Source organism: Lynx rufus, unplaced genomic scaffold, assembly GCF_022079265.1.
Source record: "Lynx rufus isolate CCGP_SWC_20201006 ecotype Redwood Valley unplaced genomic scaffold, mLynRuf1.p SCAF_2, whole genome shotgun sequence".
NCBI classification, from domain to species: Eukaryota; Metazoa; Chordata; class Mammalia; order Carnivora; family Felidae; genus Lynx; species Lynx rufus.
The window spans coordinates 28654248-28672751 of record NW_025814834.1 but is presented as its reverse complement, the minus strand read 5'-3'; the positions used below and the strand labels follow the sequence as shown (position 1 = coordinate 28672751).

The 18504-nt window shown below is 35.1% G+C and overlaps 1 protein-coding gene across 5 annotated transcripts in view; it reads left to right on the top strand.

The window, feature by feature from the left end:
• CREB1 (cAMP responsive element binding protein 1) overlaps positions 1-18504 on the top strand; it is a 60516-nt gene that overhangs the window by 9464 nt on the left and 32548 nt on the right. For 3 of the 5 annotated variants that reach the window (XR_006963070.1, XR_006963069.1, XM_047085946.1), the window contains exons 2-4: positions 7671-7792; positions 13456-13602; positions 14346-14387. Coding sequence is in view for 3 of the 5 variants with exons in the window: in XM_047085946.1 (XP_046941902.1) it covers positions 7679-7792; positions 13456-13602; positions 14346-14387 (303 nt within the window). In the remaining 2 variants the exon portion in view is untranslated. Of the gene's footprint in view, positions 1-4641; positions 5980-7670; positions 7793-13455; positions 13603-14345; positions 14388-18504 lie in introns of those variants that run through there. The other 2 variants (XM_047085947.1, XM_047085948.1) reach the window with 2 other exon arrangements.

The following is an 18504-nucleotide window of genomic DNA, read 5'->3' as shown; positions in this document are numbered from 1 at the left end:
TTGTCTCTTGGTGACGAGATACATGAAGGCTTGTTTGAGAGCCGTAAGTAGTCTTACTTGAAGGCAAGCGAGGCAAATACATTTTGCCTATACTTAAAAAATAATGACTTTGGTTTGAGAAAACACTAAAGCTTTTCTGTTGAAAGGTACTATAGAATTAGTCCTAGGAAGGCTGTCATCGTGCAGTGAATTTCTATAAATCATGTAACATTTTTCTAATTCACCGTGGTAAGTACTTTGAGAACAGTGTCTTTCTTGTAGCTACACATTTAAAAATGACTTTAAAAATAGCATCCAAATACCGTGGTAATTATAAAACTGCAATAAATAATAAAATATAAATATTTAACTTAAAGCAGTTTCTCTGAGTTCAGTCCAATAAACAAATAAGGAGTTAATTTTATTAAATAAAATTGGAAAGACTTCCCTTTGCTGTATGCTGCCTTAGTTTTTTGGTAGTGGTGGTTGGGTTATACTGATATTTACTACTGATAAAAAGAATTTATAAAAATATATAAGCAATCTTTAGGCTTTTATTTTTGTATTAAAAATGTTTAAAATTCATTGAGTTCAAATCACACAGAATTAACTTCATGTACAACTTCTTGCCTTCCTCTAATATCTGGACTAGAGGCAGATTTATTCTCCCAATTAAGGAAGAAAGACCTTGGTAGGAGCACAGAGTAAACTGTTTCTGAAAACTGTTAGAATTTACTTAACTTGATAAAGACACCAATTTATTTTAGTTTGTCGCATTTCCCATTCATACTCTTTTTCAAAAAATGTATAATTTCATTTTGTTAGGGTGTGATTATTCTAATAAAATTTTACAGTTGAAGTTGATACCTGTTGGAGGGGGGTATATGTGTGTAGGTACGTATATACATACCTACATGCATTATGTATACACATACAGCATTTGAATATGCTGTTTTCCTCTCTGATTTTAGTGAAGATATGCTATTTTTAATACCAAACAACCATTTACTACTAGCATCAGAAACCTGAAGCATTGCTAAATTTCCAGTATTGATTGCATACATCTCCATTCCACTAGATTGAGCATATTAAAGAGTGACATGACAAGTACTTCAAAGTTAACAATCCCCAAAAAATGTACGGGGAAAAAAAAATAGAAGAAAAAACGGCAGTACAGCATAGTTATTGACTGTTGGAAAGCCGAAGTCTTGTGTAGCACCTGAACATTTCATTACTTTCTTTAGTAAATTAATCATAACACTTTAGAGAATTAATCAAGACATGCTGGAGTTGTTAAGAATGTGTTAGAATACTTTTAAATAGTCATAATATCCTAAAAACGAAATAAGAGCTACAAAACATGTAGAGAGTATTCAGTATCGTCCATAGATGTTTCTACTTATACTTCTGCAAAATATTTCTAGTAATATATTTGACTATGACAACAAAATAATCATACAGTTTTTTGTTTTTTTTTTTTTTTTTTTTTTGTTAGCGTTCATTTACTATTGAGAGAGAGACAGAGCATGAGCTTGGGAGGGGCAGAGAGAGAAGGAGACACAGAATCTGAAGCGGGCTCCAGGCTCCAAGCTGTTAGCACAGAGCCCAAAGCGGGGATGGAACTCACAAACCACAAGATCATGACCTGAGCTGAAGTGGGACGCTCAACCTACTGAACCACCCAGGCGCCCCAAAATAATCATATAGTTTTAAAATCATGTGCCCAAATGTACCTTTTACACATCAAGGAGGTTACCCTGGAGACTTTAGGGTTGTGCTTTCCTTAAATCCCTGGGCTTTGAGTTTAGGAGGCATCAGCCACTTGTTAGGGTAAGGGTGAGGTTTTTTTCTCATTTATAATTAAGGTCGTTTGCATTTTAAAAAAATCACAGCATGTAATCTTATGTTCCATTGGTTATGGCCGCGTTATTCATAAATCAAAATCCTGGATTAAATTGGTCATAGACTTAAGGAATTAAAAAGTAAACTAGATTGTGGAGGAGATGGGTTTATTTTTTATAAAGTTGAACCTGAATAGAATGTTTAGGATTGTAAGGACTGGGGCACTTCTTGAAGGTCAAAATATTTTGGGAAGCAGAACAAGGTAAAATCTGCAGCATTCATTCCTTTTGTAATGACTTTTCAGCAAAAGTGACAATATGAACTTGCTTTCTTGTTTGCTGAGCTTTGCTTAAATTGACAGAGGCACATAGATATGAACATAGGGCTGCCAGAAATCTGTCCCTGATTCAGTATAGTTCTGTAGAGGTGCTAAGTACGTGAATTAATTAATTTATTTATTTTCATTAAAACTCATTTATTACCAAATTTCAGTTTCAGGTAATTCCCATAATATTGATTCCTATGACAGTTATTTAGAAGATAATTCCTGACAAGTTCAGACAATTTGATTTAAAAAATTACCACTAATGTATACATGATATACTGGGTCTAGCTAATCTGAGTGAATTAAATGCTGCTTTATTAATGACGTTTTCACTGGTCAGCTTTTAGAATCTTGGAAATCCCTGCAACATCCTTCTCAGCTTTATTTTTTATACACTACCTCTCACCATCTGATTTATTATACATTTTACTTACCTTCTCTCCCTGCTCCCACACACTAGAATGTAAGTTCCACAAAAGGAAAGTGTTTTTAAAAATTTGTGTATTTCTTTTTCCCGAGTGATTTCACAGTGCCTGGCATGTAAGTGTTCAGGTCTGATATCCTAATAAAAGTATAACGTATATAATGTAAGTTGTGAAAATTGGAGATGTTGTTGGTTTTATTTAGTTACTTGTGGTGAATTCTCTCAGGATATATTGCTATATAGAGTAGAAGTGAAATTCACTGCAATATAGAAATTCTAAACCCAGTAACTTTAAAGAGACATCATTCTCAATTCTCATTTTGTCCTAGTAGGTGATTGCTGATAGCTTTAGAGTGACTATTCTGTTATCATTTGTCTTCTCTCCTTGCTTCTGTACAGAATCTGACCCCAGCCACTGATTCACTCATTTCTCTAAAAGCATACTATAATGTCAGCCTTGGCTCATACCATTTTTCTTACCAGAAAAGTTACCCTCCTTCCCCACATTTTTGAATTCTGTGTCCATCCTCAGTGCTGCTTTGGAGTTCCCCCACTCTCTTGACTATTGCAGAACATTTTCTTTTCCTTTAAATGTCATGGAAGCACTCATTTGACGCTTTACTGGGATGTTTTTCTAAACTACATTGTGAAGTTTTCAGTATCTACTGTCTTTACCATGTAAAGGGTACAAAGTGATACCATCTTAGATAAATTTCTTGAAGCTTTCTAAGATGGAAAGGAAAAACTTCTTTATCCTCTTTGAGAATTAAGAAAGGGGACTATAAAACTATTTAATAACTATTTAGTTGATAACTAACAATAAATGTGACCAGAGCAATGTAATGATAAAAGAGACGCTGTCCAACATTGAAAGAGAATCTTTGTTGACTAGTAGTCTGGTCTTGTAGCATTTTTTTTTTTTTTTTTTAAGTACTGCTAATTATCTCAAGTTGTATTGCATTCTCATGATTTTATAAATCAGTAAGTGGTAATAGCTCTGTACTAATCCAAGATCAAGAGGCAGGCTAGGTGACCTATTCCTAGTGAATCTGTCTTCTTTTACTGTGTAAATATTATTATATAGTAAAAGGAAATACTTCATTTATATTAAGTGGCCTGCATAATTACGTGTGTGTACATGTATCTTGTGTCATTTCTCAGGGCCAGAGCATTTAAAATTGAAAGAACTCTTTAATTCATCTTCCTTGTTTTCATAGATGAGGAAACTGAAAATCAAAAAGTTTAATTTTTCCAGTGACTGCTTGGTGACAGATCCAGCTTCCCACCAAGTGTTAGGCTCCCTTTCCCCACTACTCACAGCCGCATTGTTTATTTCTCTGAACATTGGGTGAATAATGCAAAGAACCACTTCACTTTTTATTTTTCATAATGAGAGGCAGAACTCTAGAAGACATTATAGCAAAATGGTATGTATCCTTGTGAATTGGCTTAAATATTTTTGATTCTTTTAGGCATGATACTGTTTTGAAATTTGTTATAAACTTAGGGTTTGCAAAGGATTATATTAATTTTTAGGGAAAAATCAGGAAAATCTCCAAATTTTAAATATCAGTAACCCAGAGTTTTATAATTGTGAAAGTATTGGAAGAAGAACCCCCAGACTGTCAAGCTGATACTACATTTTCAGTGATATCTGAGATCTATTCTGTTACTGATGTTCCAGGTCCAGTATTTATACAACATTCTCTCTGAGCTTATATGTACCTAATCTTTTACTTATTTCATAGCAGTATTCAGTCGTTCTTAATTTTTGTATTCCTGAAAAGCATTCATTTGTGTAATGAATTAAGAATCTCCTTTCTTCAAACGACTTTGGACACCCACATATTGGCTGTAGTCATTGATCCTGTGTCTGCCTACTGCACTTCTGGCTAGACTGCTCCTGGGATGTTAGCAAAATTGAAGATTGTACATATGATACTGTAACATCTCTTCTCTCTCCACCTGAAGATACCAACAAAAGAGAGCAAAAGTTTTCAGAGTCCAGAAAGAATGCACCAACTTCAAGTGTTAGTTTAGTCTAGTTGAGAGACTGCTATTTCAGTACCTTGATGGTAAAATAGTGTCTGATTCAGTTCAGTCAGTGAGTTTCTAATCCGAAACAAATTGTTATTACTTAAACAATTCTCACCTACACTTTGAGAAGAGCACGTTGAGAATTTTCTGATGAAAGACAGTATTTGTGCTGTTGCTTGAGATGTTGATACCTACTTAAGCTAAGAGTTATAAACATTAAGAAGGCTGTCCCCATATCTGAAAAAGATTGGTAGTCTTTCTGGATGAAAGAAATGAAAATAAAACAGTGGCAGTTTAGATGAGAGAATCCTACCTGTTGAAAACATTACACTTTTGTTTTTGTTTTTTAAGAATATTACCTAGTTGGGGAGGGAAGAAGGATGAAAGTCCCATTCTTATTTTGAATGTGTTCTTGTAGCTATAATCATTGATGTTAACTAGTGGTTTTGTTTATTATATTTTCTTTTCTGCAACAAAAAGTTATAAAGATGTTCTATACTCAAATGTCAGAAAAAAATTAAGTAGTCCTGATGTTGTATAGTGGGGGGAAAAAGATACATGATCCGTACCTTAGATTGCTTTTATTCTAATGGGGGATTGAAACTATATAGATGACAGCACCGGTTTAAAAAAAAAATGTGGCCTGGAATAAAGTTTTTTAAAAATGGTTGGTGTATACTCTGTCTACAAAGGAGGTATGATGATAAAGTTATATTTATCTTTATTCGCATTAAAATGATGACATGGGGGAGAAGACGGAGAAAAGTTTATGGATTTCTGCCCATACTTAGCTTGACTCAGTTCAGTCTTGTCCTCAAATGGATTCACTTGCATGTTATTGCGATTAGGTGGTTTTCACATGCTATTTTCTTGCTGACCAAAAGTATGGACAACATTTAGGGTACAAAAACCATTTTGTTGTTGATGTTGCCTTGTTGTTAATGTCTTTCTTAAATTTTTTAGTTTAAAAGAGCACAGACTGTAAGTATATAACTCAGTTATCACAAGTGATCGTAAAGTTACTTGATAATTTTTAAGAATAGTATTTCTGCTGTTTAGAAATATGGGGTAAGCAATTGAGGCAAGATTTAATAAAAATAGTAAATTCATATAAAAATATCTGAGATTAAAAATTTTTTTTCAACAGGTATCTCAAAATCATGATTGAAATATGGTTTTTTGGTTCATAGTTTTCAAAATGTTGTTCATGACTTCTGGAATTAAAATCTTTTAAATTGTACAAGTAATTCTGAAGTGATGCTGATGGGAAGAAAACAAAATACTAAACTATGTAAAAAGTACAAGGTGAAAGTCGTCATCCTATCCAGTTCCACTACATCTTCCTCTGTCCAGAGCTGCCGCTTACAGTTTAGTATGTAACTTCCCATACTTGTTCGATGCCTACATATGGCGTGTTTTACAACAGCGTGACTTGTTTTTTTACATAAGTGGAATTCTCCTTTACGGTGTGTTCTGTGACTTGCGCTTCCACTCAGCCTTGGAAAGCTTTATCTGTCGTTATAGTACAGACTCCTTTTTCATTGTTGTAATTTCTTTAATGGTCCTTCTGATAATGGATACTTGTTTCCAGTTTTTCAGTGTTACAAAAAACACTACAGTGAATATTCTTGAGCATGTATTTTTGTGAACTAGTCAATAATGAAGGAGTTTCTTGTTGACTAGTAGTTTCTCTGTATTCTAGATGTTACTGTGTCAATTATATATGCAGATGTTTTCTCCCTATGCACTTGTCTTAGTGTCTTTTGTCATATGAATGTTTTAAATAACTATGCAGTTAAGTCTGTTGATCTTTTCATTTGTAATCTCCTTTGTGAATTCTATATTTCTATATTATTTATACTCATTTCCACAGAGATATTTTTACTTCCTTTTTTTTAACTGTCACTTGTAAGACTTTTTCTAGAACTCTGAATGATGGCAAAATGTATTCGTATATTATACATTACGATGGCATGTAATAATCACATAAGGATCAGTCACAGTTCTGATGATCTATCAATTTCAGAGTTATAAAATAAATATAATAAATTCTGGAAAAGCATTGGGGCTTTTGTGTTATTTATGGAATCACAGTAGGTAGTCATTATTTTTAGTAAATTCATTTTTGACAGGTAATATGCCAGGCACTAAATGATAACAGTGGTACACAAGTAAGAAGTAATCTCTTTGATTGTGAATCCTTTAGACACAGTTATTACCAGAAATTTATTTCTGTTGTCAGAAATCTTTCCTCAGCATGTAGCTGCTGCTAGGGATTGTTCTCTGCTTACCTATGCTGCCAGTCCGTGCCAGATTACCCAGCAAATATACCAGCAAAGTAGGGTCCCAAAGTAAAAAAGAGCAGCCTTCATTAACTTACTCAGTTTTGTTTCCTGTATGTGTACATGTGTAGTGTGGCACACTATACATAGGGTGAGGAGTCAGAACACTAATACTTGCAGTGTCTGCGGCCTCTAATTTGGCTCTGTGGATGTTTATCCCACCTTTCTATCTCGATACCCCACAAGTTGGGCTGATTTTGTCCCAACATTTCCTGTGGAAGTAGCATATAATTTTCTGCTTCTTCCCTATAATAGGAGGGAATACCCTTATAGGAGGTACCATGAAGCCGATACATCTCATAGACCCTGTCATCAGCTCACTTCTACTCTCTACCTTCTTTCCATACCTAATTAGTACAATTTGAAAAAATTACAGTTTTACTGGTATGCTCCTCCCCTTGTTCATAGAGGAGATTCATGGAAGGGAGGAATCCCTTCTTCTTTCTAGATGGAATACTGTCCCGTTAGGAAGAAGTGACAAGTGAAAAGACAGGTGGTTGTTTTTTTTTCCTTTTTGAAGGAACTAAAACTTATACAGCTCAGCAGATTTGGATGAGTTTGACAGTATTTCAGCTAGGTTACTATTTTTTTTTGAACTAGATTTGAGTGCATTTGCTAATGTAACCAGTACATATACCTATTCATAACCTGAAATTTGCCTTTAAAGTCACAAAAGCACAAAGCACTGTAGTGCTTGTAACACTCTTCCATGTTATTGTAGGTAACTAAATGACCATGGAATCTGGAGCAGAGAACCAGCAGAGTGGAGATGCGGCTGTAACAGAAGCTGAAAACCAACAAATGACAGTTCAAGCCCAGCCACAGATTGCCACATTAGCCCAGGTATAAAATACATGGAGAGATTCCAAGTTATGTCTCTTCTAAGAGGAGTATGTTTCAGACAGGAAGATTTAGTTCTTATTATAGAGATAAGCATAGAACGAGCAGAGGTTCTTAGGGTATCAAAGTTCCTGTTTACTTAGTATTATTAGCCTAATTTTAGAAATGATATAATTAATTTAGTAACATAACAGAAAACCGTATTTTTAAACACTAGTTATCTGTTTGTAGTGACCTGATTCAGAATAATGACATTTTAATAATGGGTAGATTGTCTCTCTTAAACCAAGGAAGAAAACCTGGTAATGTTAACTATTTCGTTTTGTTTTTTTGTTTTTTGTTTTTTTTTCATATCACAGATTTATTCTGAGGCATGAGAATATAGATAATCTGAGAGGTTAAGTTTTCCATGTGCTTAAACTAAAAAATAGGATAAACAAACTGACACACAAGTAAATTTCAAGGATGATAATGGTTTTTGTTTCCTGTATCCTTTAAATATAATTCACGATTCTTTAACTTTGTCTTTGTCCTAAACATTCTATCTCTAAAGTCATATTCTCTCATCCTTATTTTTTGTTCTGGTGTATTTTTCCTCAAGTATTTTAAATAATATTAACCATTATTTGCATATAAGTGAGAAAGGTAGTTAATATAAGACATAAACCTGCTAGATAAAAGAGTGTGATACTGTCTCTTTCTGATAAAGGCTCCCAGGAGAATATAATCCTAGCAGAGGCTCTGGGATGTTGAACTTCAGCGTCCTGAAGAACTGAAAAGCCTTCCTAGGGGAGTCCCTGAGTTTGAATGGGTCTTGGAGAATAGGAGGCTAACCACAGACTAAGGGGGGGCTACTACACTGAGCCAAAGTGTGGGCCAAATACTGGAGCTCCAGCAGGACAGAGTCACAAGGAGTGGGCTGCTGTCTGTTTTCTCCTGATTACTAGGGCCCACCTCCACCCCTCAGGAGTTAAGGCAAAGCAGAATATATCTGGGGGTGAAGTAAATACTTGGATGAGGCAGGTGCAGAAACATAGGGGGAAAATCCAGGGCTTCGTCAAAACGTGGTCAAGGCAAACATGCAGAGGTGAGAGTCTGGATTTATCCAACCATTTGGCCTGGTAAAAAGAAGGTACAGTGCCAGCAGGGATCTTGGTGATGAAAACCTTCCACTTATCTGTCTCTTGGGTGGCACTATTGTGTCTGATCTGGTTGTCCTTTGAGTCTGCTATATAATGCATTCTTGGAAATTCCTTTCCCCTTACTGTCTTTCTCTTAATCGAGTTTGTGTTCTTGACATAGTAAAGCACGTTTTCTAGTGGTTTCTTAAGCAAGTTTGGGTAAAGAAGTCTTGGTAAATCCTTTTTCTTTCAAAGTTTGAAGGCATTGATCCACAATCACCAAGCAGTGTTGCTGTTTGAAAGGACTGAACCACTTTTTTTCTCTCTCTGGTATCTCTTCACAGTGCTTCACCATTTCATTATTAGGACCTTGGCTTAAATAGTTTTCATCCATTGTGCTATATATATATATATATATATTCAATGTTCCCTTTTATAGTGGAACTCATGTCTTCGATTCTGAGCAGTGTAAATTATTTGGTTGAAGATTTTTTTTCTCTAGGATCCTTGTGATCTAGATGCTACACTATAGGATTGTTTCTCTAACTCTCTTTTCCATCCTCTTTCTCTTTGTCTTTTTGCTTTGTTTTCTGGGAGATTTCTTCAGCTTCGTGTTCCAACCCATTTGTTGAATTTTTTATTTCTGCTGTCATGTTTCCAACAGTTCCTTTTGTTCTCTGAATAGTCCTTTTGTGTTTTGTTGTTGTTGTCCTTTTGTGTTTTAATAGCATCCTGTTTATGTTTCACAAAGGAAATATTTTCGTTCATTTCTGAGAATATTAATTAGGTTTTAATTTTTCTTCTCCCCATATAGATTTTTCTCTGTATAGATTTTTGCCCTTCAATTTGTTTTGGTCTCTCCATCTTTAATGTTAGAAGAAGCTTTCCTCAGATGTTTTATAATTTGTGCTTGTCTGCTCAGGTTTAAAGTAGGGGACCGCAAAACTGTACCAGAAGTTCTGGATATGTTTGGGGCCTGATGCCTGTAAGTTGTGAGCTTTCAGTGTAGGGTGATTATGGCCTTCCCAATGTCAGTATCTTTCAAGTCTTTATTCAAGCCCCTTGTGGTTGGTTAAGTTCCTCAGGGAAAGCTTTACTAATCTCTTGCTTACAGGGTAAAGGCCTGGGAGCTAAGTGAGAGAAGAAGACTGAAAGTTAGTTACCCCACCTTCAGCAGTGTCTGGTGTAATTTCCCCTATCCGGAAATTAAATCTCCATTTTTCTGTCAGCATGGGGTAGATTAATTATTCTTCCACAGGGAGTTATGGAGAGGGGATCCAATTGCTTCTCAAAGAGCCTTCAACCAGCCTTCCTTATTTTCAGCTCTCCCTTTACTCCACCTTCCAGGGTGACTTACTTAGATCCTGAACCTCTGAAGGATTTTGTGGTGCAAATCTGGCTTTCCCTGCATCTACCTCATGAGTTGGCCTTTTTTAGTACCATTCATCCATCTTTCCAGCCTCCAAAACTCTTCCTGTTGCCTCCTTTCTCATTCTTTGCTCATGTGATTATGCCTGTAAAAAGAGTCAGTTTTATGAAGTTTAATTGGAGATTAGGAAGGAGCAAAATTACATGCATATGTTTGATTTGTCATCCTCATCAGGCAGTCCTCTAGGATTGACCTAGAACAGAATGACATGATGTTTGAGCTTTAGGAAAGCTAGTTTTCTTTCTCTTCCCATTTGTATAGTTTTTGGTTTTTTTATTCTTAATTACAGAGTTTTTTTCATTTGCTCATCCATGTCCTTAACACATACGTTTCACATTTTTGTCATAGTTTCCTTTCATAAGTCTAATACCCAGTATTTTTTATTGTCATATTTAATATCAGAATATAATAAAAATTGTCAAATCCATGATTATAGTGGTCAAGGAACAGAAAAAATTTCAGCCCAACTAGTAAAGGAAGAAAGTCAATCTAAAACAATAATGAGAGGCCTCATTTTACTTTGAGAATTTAACAGAGATTTTTTAAAGTGGAAAGGAAAAAAAATAATCTTGGTTTTGACTATGAGAATGTAAATTTTTATGGATTTAACTAAAGAAGTAAAAGGATGATCATTGAATCTTTTTGTAATAGGCAAATTTGAAAACCTATATATCTAATAATGAATTTATTAAACAAAGTGTGTGATTTTATTGTGCAGCCATTATAACCACTAAAGAAAATTATTACTGGTATGGAAAGATATTTATAATGGATTCAAAAAATAAAATAGATTCCATGATAGTATGTTATAAAAACAACTATATATCTACAGCAAAAAATATTAACAGCGATTAGCTGTGGATGGTAGGAACAGAAGTGATTTTTATCTTACTTTGTCTATCTGTACTGTTTGTAAACTTGTGATGAGAGGAGCCAGTATATAGAATGATCAGGGTAGAATAGGGATTATTCATTGAGTTAGCTTGCTACGTTTATTCTATAAAATAGAGAAGATATAATAATTGCTTCAAATATCAGAAGAGCTTTTGTATGGAACTAAGAGGAGATATTCTGAGTAACTTAAGCTGTGATTCTCAAACTTAAGTGCAGGGGAAAGTGTCCTTGGGTCCACTGAGATTCTGACTGTGTAAAGAGGCATCCTGTGTAATGCTAATGGAGGCAGTCCATGGACCACATTTTGAGGACCACGTAAAACTAGATAAGATTTATGTCAGTCAGAGAGAAAATGATTAATGAGGAGGGACTTCCTAACTGTCCAAACATGGGTGCTTAATGGTTTTAATCTCTACTTTCTTGGATATCAGATCAATTCCACCATCCCCCTTTGCCCCGCCCCCAACCACCCCAGTCACCCCAAAGCTTACTTCTTGTGTTCTCTGTTTGAGTTGATGGCATAGTTTACCAATTTTTACCGAAACATGAATTATGTGGGTCATCCTTGATTTCCTCTCTCACCTCCTTCAACCAATCATTCATAAAGCCCTTTCTAGTCTGCCTCCTGAATTTTCATTAAATCACTTCTCTCATTCCCCCTCCCTACCACTAGTGCTTTACTTCTGGCTTTATCATCTCACCTTAACTACTGTATAATCTTTCTCAATCCCCTCACCTCCACTTTTTTCTTTCTCTGAAATGAACATCTTTCATACTGCCACTAAAGTGATCTATCTAAAATGCAAACCTCACCATGATACTCCAGAGTTCAAAAATTCTTCAGTGTCTTTCCCAGTCTCAGGAAAAAATGCACGTTCTTTAAGGTGACACATAGGTGGCTTTTCATGACTAGCTCATCTAGCCCCAACCTTCCTTTGTTACGGTGTTCTCTCTTCCCGGTTCCGACATTCATAAAGTAACACACTTAGGTGGTCAGTCTAGTAGTACTGACTGCTTTCCATCCCTCTCTCCCTGAAAGTCTGTCCCTGTCCCAGGGAGTCATAATATACCTAATGTATATTCTTTGTTTCAAATTCACATCCTTGCCTCCCCTCCTCTTAGGTGCCAGTGGGTAGCTCTCCTCAGTGTGTTCATTTTTCTTTTGGCAAGCCTTATTATTTCACTGGATTATACTTATTTATGTTCTTTTCCTGATGCCTTCACACATGTAGCCCCAGTTATTTTCTTCATGTTTGTAGTTTCAGTTCTGACACCACCCTTGGCACCTGGGTCCCCAATAACTGTTTAGTGAATGAACAAAAAATAATGAATCCCTGAATGTATTCAAACATAGAAACAGTAAATACCATCTAATAGACACATATGACATAAGAGCCCTTTGAACCTGGATATTGACTCATTAAAATTGCCTTTGTGCCTCAGGAGAAAATTAGTATCTCTTATATTCCCTCAATTCTGCTTTTATTCCTTCAAGAGGAAAATAAATCCTTAAAATACCAAGTATCATACCAGTTTGATTTGGGGAAGTGGGAACTTTGAGTTTATAATACGTATTCATACTTTCTCACTAATGAAAGGCATGCTTGTAGTTAGAGAAAACTATGCTGTATATTTTAAGATGTATATTTGTTCTAGACTTAGAGAAGTTTTGCCTAAGTTTGAGAGCAGGTATATTTGAGAATATGGCTTATTTAACACACAATATTCTGAAGACTTCTATATTTCTTCAAAGCTAGCATATCTCTTGACCTTGGGTAAGTTACTTAATCTCTTGAGCACTTGATGTTTTTGTCTCTAAAATGGAGATAATCCTTATTACCCAGTCTTGATTTCTTCGAAGAGCAAAAGGAGAAACTGGACATGAAAGCAGGTAGGAAAATGTAAAATGTAAAGCACCATACAATTAAAGTGTATTTAGTATTCAGAGGAAGTCTGTGTTACAAATTTTGATACTGCATTAAAATAGTTTTTTGGTTTTTTGTCATTTGGAAGGATTTGAAAGGGAGGGGGCATTTATGGTCCTTTTTTTTTTTTTTTTTTAAGAATATTAAATTTAATCATTAGTTTCTTTCACACCAGTGAAATACTTATCTAGCAAAAAGGTCATCTTTTTCCTGCTAAAAAATTGGTGCATATTGAGCATGACTACCTCGAAGGAGGTTATCTGTGATGGTAATTTTTTTCCATGTTCAACACCATAGGTATCTATGCCAGCAGCTCATGCAACATCATCTGCTCCCACCGTAACTTTAGTACAGCTGCCCAATGGGCAGACAGTTCAAGTCCATGGCGTTATTCAGGCGGCCCAGCCATCAGTTATTCAGTCTCCACAAGTCCAGACAGTTCAGGTATGTGTATAAAAAGTTCTGCATCTACTTTCGTAACTGTCGTTTATAGCCATATCTCTCTCCTTTCAGTAGTTATGAAAATAGATACATATCTAGTTCAGAGTTTATTTCATTTTACAGTAAGGAATATGCTGCGTCTGTATAGTCACTTTACGTATAGGAACATATATATATACACAAGAACAGACCTAATTAAAAGACTTTTTCTTAAGATATGGAGGAAAAAGAATTGATTGGGGAAATCATTAACTACGTGGGATAAAGTGGAAATGTTTGGGAAAGACTAACCTGATATACCTTAGTTCAGGAAAATTAAGATACAAAAATAATAACTTAGTAATTATTTTCTAAACGTGCCATTGGAAAAAACCCTTGTCAAAATTAATAACCTTACCTAAGCTATTACCTGAATTTTGAGATCATTTAAAGCATTGTAAAACCAGCTATGTCTAGGCATGTAAGTTGGAGTATATAACTTTGAAATAATTACATATTCAGAAAGATCACCTTAAGGGTCAGGGATTACACTATGCACGTTACCTAATTCTTTGGAGACCTTGTTCCTTTGGATTGAATCCATGGGGAATAAAGGCACCTAGAGCTCCGCAGGTGACTGCTGAACTGGAACCTAGAGCAGTATACATCTTTGCAGTGAGCTTATTGAAAGAAAAAAAAAAAGACTTGAACGTTCATTCAAGTAGGCCATAACCCCAGCCTCCCATTTCATATTTTTTGCTTCACAGTCTTCCTGTAAGGACTTAAAAAGACTTTTCTCCGGAACTCAGGTGAGTCCTAGGTCCTAGATTTGGAGAGAACTATTTTTAGAAAGGAAGGTGAGAAATTATTCTTTATGTCTTTTTCCTTCTATAAACATGCAGTTTAAGGTTTGCATAAAGATTTTAGAGATCTTCTAGGTCTAGGCCAAACTTGTTAACCTGCGCAGCCCTTAGTGTGTTGCTTAATTTCCTATGTATCCTTTCTTCTCTCCTCCAAATGGTAGTCCAGCATTACTTTGAGAAAGGAAGCTGTGTCTCCTGAGTTAAACAGTTTATAAATAGGGGTCATTGCTAAACTGTTCTTCCTGTAGTGAACCAGAATATAGCTTTCTAAAACTTCTATTTAGTGGTCCCAGTTCCATCCTCAGAAACTAGTTAAGCAAATTTAATTCCTTTTCTGTTGGACCACTCCCTCTCCCTTATCTCCCACACCCTTCCTACTTTACAAAAATGCCCAGACTAAACAAATGTCTGTTTTCCTTCAGCCATTTATTATATGGTATATCTCTGATTGCTCCTGACCATCCTTGCTATCTTCCTGTGGAGGAGAGCTGTTGTGTTTTCCTTGAGTATGGTAGCCAGACTGATTGATATTTGTAGAGGGAGAAGTGCCTCCTCTGCTCTGGAAGCGTTCTGTTAATGTCCTCAAAGGACATACTAGATCCAGTCAGCCATATTATACTATTGAGTCATTTAGCCACTGTTCCCTACGTCTACTTCATTCTGTTCTGGTGCTTTTGGTTTGCTTGGACACTTATATGGGGGGAAAAAATGTTTTCATGTGAAAACATCAAAGTAGGGGCGCCTGGGTGGCTCAGTCGGTTAAGCATCTGACTCTTAATTTCGGCTCAGGTCATGATCTCACAGTTGGTAAGATTGAGCCCTGCATCAGGCTCACGCTGACAGTGCAGAGCCTGTTTAGGATGATCTCACTCCCTCTCTCTGCCCCTTCCCCCACTCTCACGTGCTCTCTCACTCTCTCTCAAAATAAATAAATAAACTTAAAAAAAAATCAAGGTATATGAATTTCCATAATGAAAGACACTGGGGACCGAACTTGTTAACAAGATGGAGACAGTGTTGTCCCAGTGACAATCGAAGTATTTGGTATTTCTGTGGAATCGCACTACTGAACAGTAGTCTCCTATCTTTTGTCTCAGTTTTTATTTCATTGAATGCTACCTTACTATTTTCTATACTTCGCCATTATTAATTCCCCACTCATGTTTTCTTCTTGATAACAGTAGAAAGAACCTGACCTGCTAGTCAGAAGACAGAGATTCATCACTTTCTCTTTTTCACTTGTAATAAGAGTTTGGTGTGTTATAAAGAATACACCAAAATTACCAAATTTGTTAAAATTATAATTTTTGGTCATAATATGTGATATTTAATTATTGATTATATTTTTTAATTTTAATCTTTGTGACAGTAATAATTTGGATCTGAGGGTTGTATGGCTGTTAACTTTATAGAAATACTTATTCATCTTTTCAAGAGCACATTTTTCCGTTGAGGTGGGCTATGCTTATAATTGAAAGCCTGAATTCTATGAATAGAGAGACACAAACTTTTTTTTTTTTTACTTCTTTAAATTTTTTATTTTATTTTTTTTCTTTAAAGGAAAATAACCAGGGAGAATATATTAGACTTTAATGGCCATTTTAGCTGGTTAGCTGTGATTAGTATATTAGTAATTAGGAAGTAGTGTACATCAGAAGAGATGTTCAAACAAGGAGAGAAATGGTCCCTCAAACTTCTAGATGGGAAAATACGAGTAGTGTAGAACAGCCTTTTCAAAATCTACAAGACACATTTCTCTTGATGTGAGAGTTAGATATTAGCATCTCTTTATATTTTTTAGTCTAAAAATATTAGAAGTTATGCTGTACTCCTGTTTCATTTATGACTTGACATTAGTGCCCTACCTTTATCCTTATATATATTATCATGTCTCACAGATTATGTCAGAATCCCCCCAAAATAATGGGATTTATGCAAATGGATAGAAGTTAACAGTGGCATCTTCACTTTTCCTTTGTTAATTTTGAATGCATTTTTAATACAGTGCAGCTTAAACATGTCAGGATTTATGGATTATGTTACCTTAAATTATTAAATTCATTCCTTCACTGAATTTTTATTGATCACATGCTATGTGCCAGTCACTGTTCTAGGTGCTATGAAAGACAGCAGTGAACAAATAATACTTCTCTATTCTCATGAAGATCACATTTGAGCGAAGAGAGACAATGAGAAAATAAAATATGTCAGGTGAGGATAAGTGCTGGGAAGATGATTGAAGCAGGGGAAAGGGATAGATAATGTGGAGGGAAGGGTGTTCTCTTTTATGTAGGGTGGTCAGGGAACACAGTGAACAGAAACCAGAAGCCAGTGCAGAATGCTAACCCATGCAAATAGTAAAAGCAAGTCTGAAGGCTTAGGAGTAAGAATACGTTTTACATATCAAGGAATAGTAAAAAGATGTGCTCCAATAGAGCAAGAGGGAGAGTGGTTAGATGAAACGTGATAAAATCTTCACAATACTTTATAATATGATGGGAACAATAATAACCTTTTGTGCAACACAGGGATTCAGTGGCTCTCATGCAGCAAAGTACTTAAGAGTTATCTAGCATAAGGATGAGTTGCTGGTTTGTTTTTTATGAGACAAATGTTCCAGAGTTTCTCATCTTTTCGGTGATGGTAAGCAAGGATTTGCAAGGGATATATTACCTAATATATTTTTGAAAAAAAGAAATCCCTTTCAACTATCCTGGGATAAAGTGACGTTTTTGAAAGAAAGTCGTGCCGTGGAGAGACCATTTGGAAAGAAGTTTGGAAATGTATTCATAGTTTTTTTATTTTTTTAAACTGCAAACAATATAAATTTGTCACCTAAAAACTCACATCTATATACTTTTAGACCCTGTAAATAGAATTCTCTAAACTATTCAGGTGTCTTCTAGAGTTTCAGTAGTTGTTGCACTTATTTGTTAAAATAAATATAACATTGTAACACCTATTATTAGCATACAATAACTGAGAGCCAGGGAGATGAAAATATACTAGGTAAATCTCATCAAAAGTTTGTATAATTGATAGATGAAAATGAAAACTGATTTAGTATTTAGTAAGCCCAGCCAAAAATGCACTTACTTTTTCATGAGTTCTCTTTTTCAACAATGGCAAATGTTAAATCATGTTTTAAAAAGCCCAAGCTTAGAATCAGATGTTTGAGTCACTGTTATGAAATATTAAATGATTTCTTAAGCATATTCAATTACATTTAATAATAATTTAATTTAATAATTATTTGAAAAAGCATCTGATTTGGTTTTGGCACTGTATGTTTCATTTTAAAATTTCAAATAACTTCAAAATAGGAAGATTTTCCCCTCTTACTAATAGGAGGTGCAGGTTTTTAATAAACTAAAGAAAGTTGAGGAATACAGATCTAAAACTTTACATCTACACATGGTGGTTTGACTTTTTGAAAATGTCTCAACTTCTAAGTGGCCAAGGTTAAAGACCTATATAAGGATCTGAGGAAAGGGCTAATAAGAGAGGTGATAAGAGGTAAGGGCCAGAGGAAGGGTCTCTATCATTGGAATGTGGTAGTGGTAGTTTGGAATATAATTTTTCATATGGTTATTTTTAATAACCTATTAAATATATATTAAACTATAATTAATAGTTTTTACTTATAAAAAGGAGTTTTGACATGATTTTTATTAGTCTCAGAAATGTGGATCCAATGTGTGTTTGGGATTTTTGTTTTTGTTTTTGTTTGTTTTGGTAGATAGTCCGTAGGAATTGACTTCATAGCTCTTAAGTTCTCCCTGGATAGTATTCCCAAAGACGAAATGTTAACACTTGTTGTTATTATTTTTATTGAGTAATTCTGAACTCCCTTTACATTAAAATGGTTATAATCACTACATAGTGATAAGTTAATTTCCTTTTGACTCAATTGACAAAATCTTACAGATCAGAGGAAGGGAGGCTTTTTTCCTGCTAAGAGCAATAGAACCACTGAGTTTGGGGGGGGGGGTGTTAGGATTAAAGGTCACATGTTAAAAAGCAGCATTAATTTATTTCATTTCACAACTTCCCTTATGGGTGG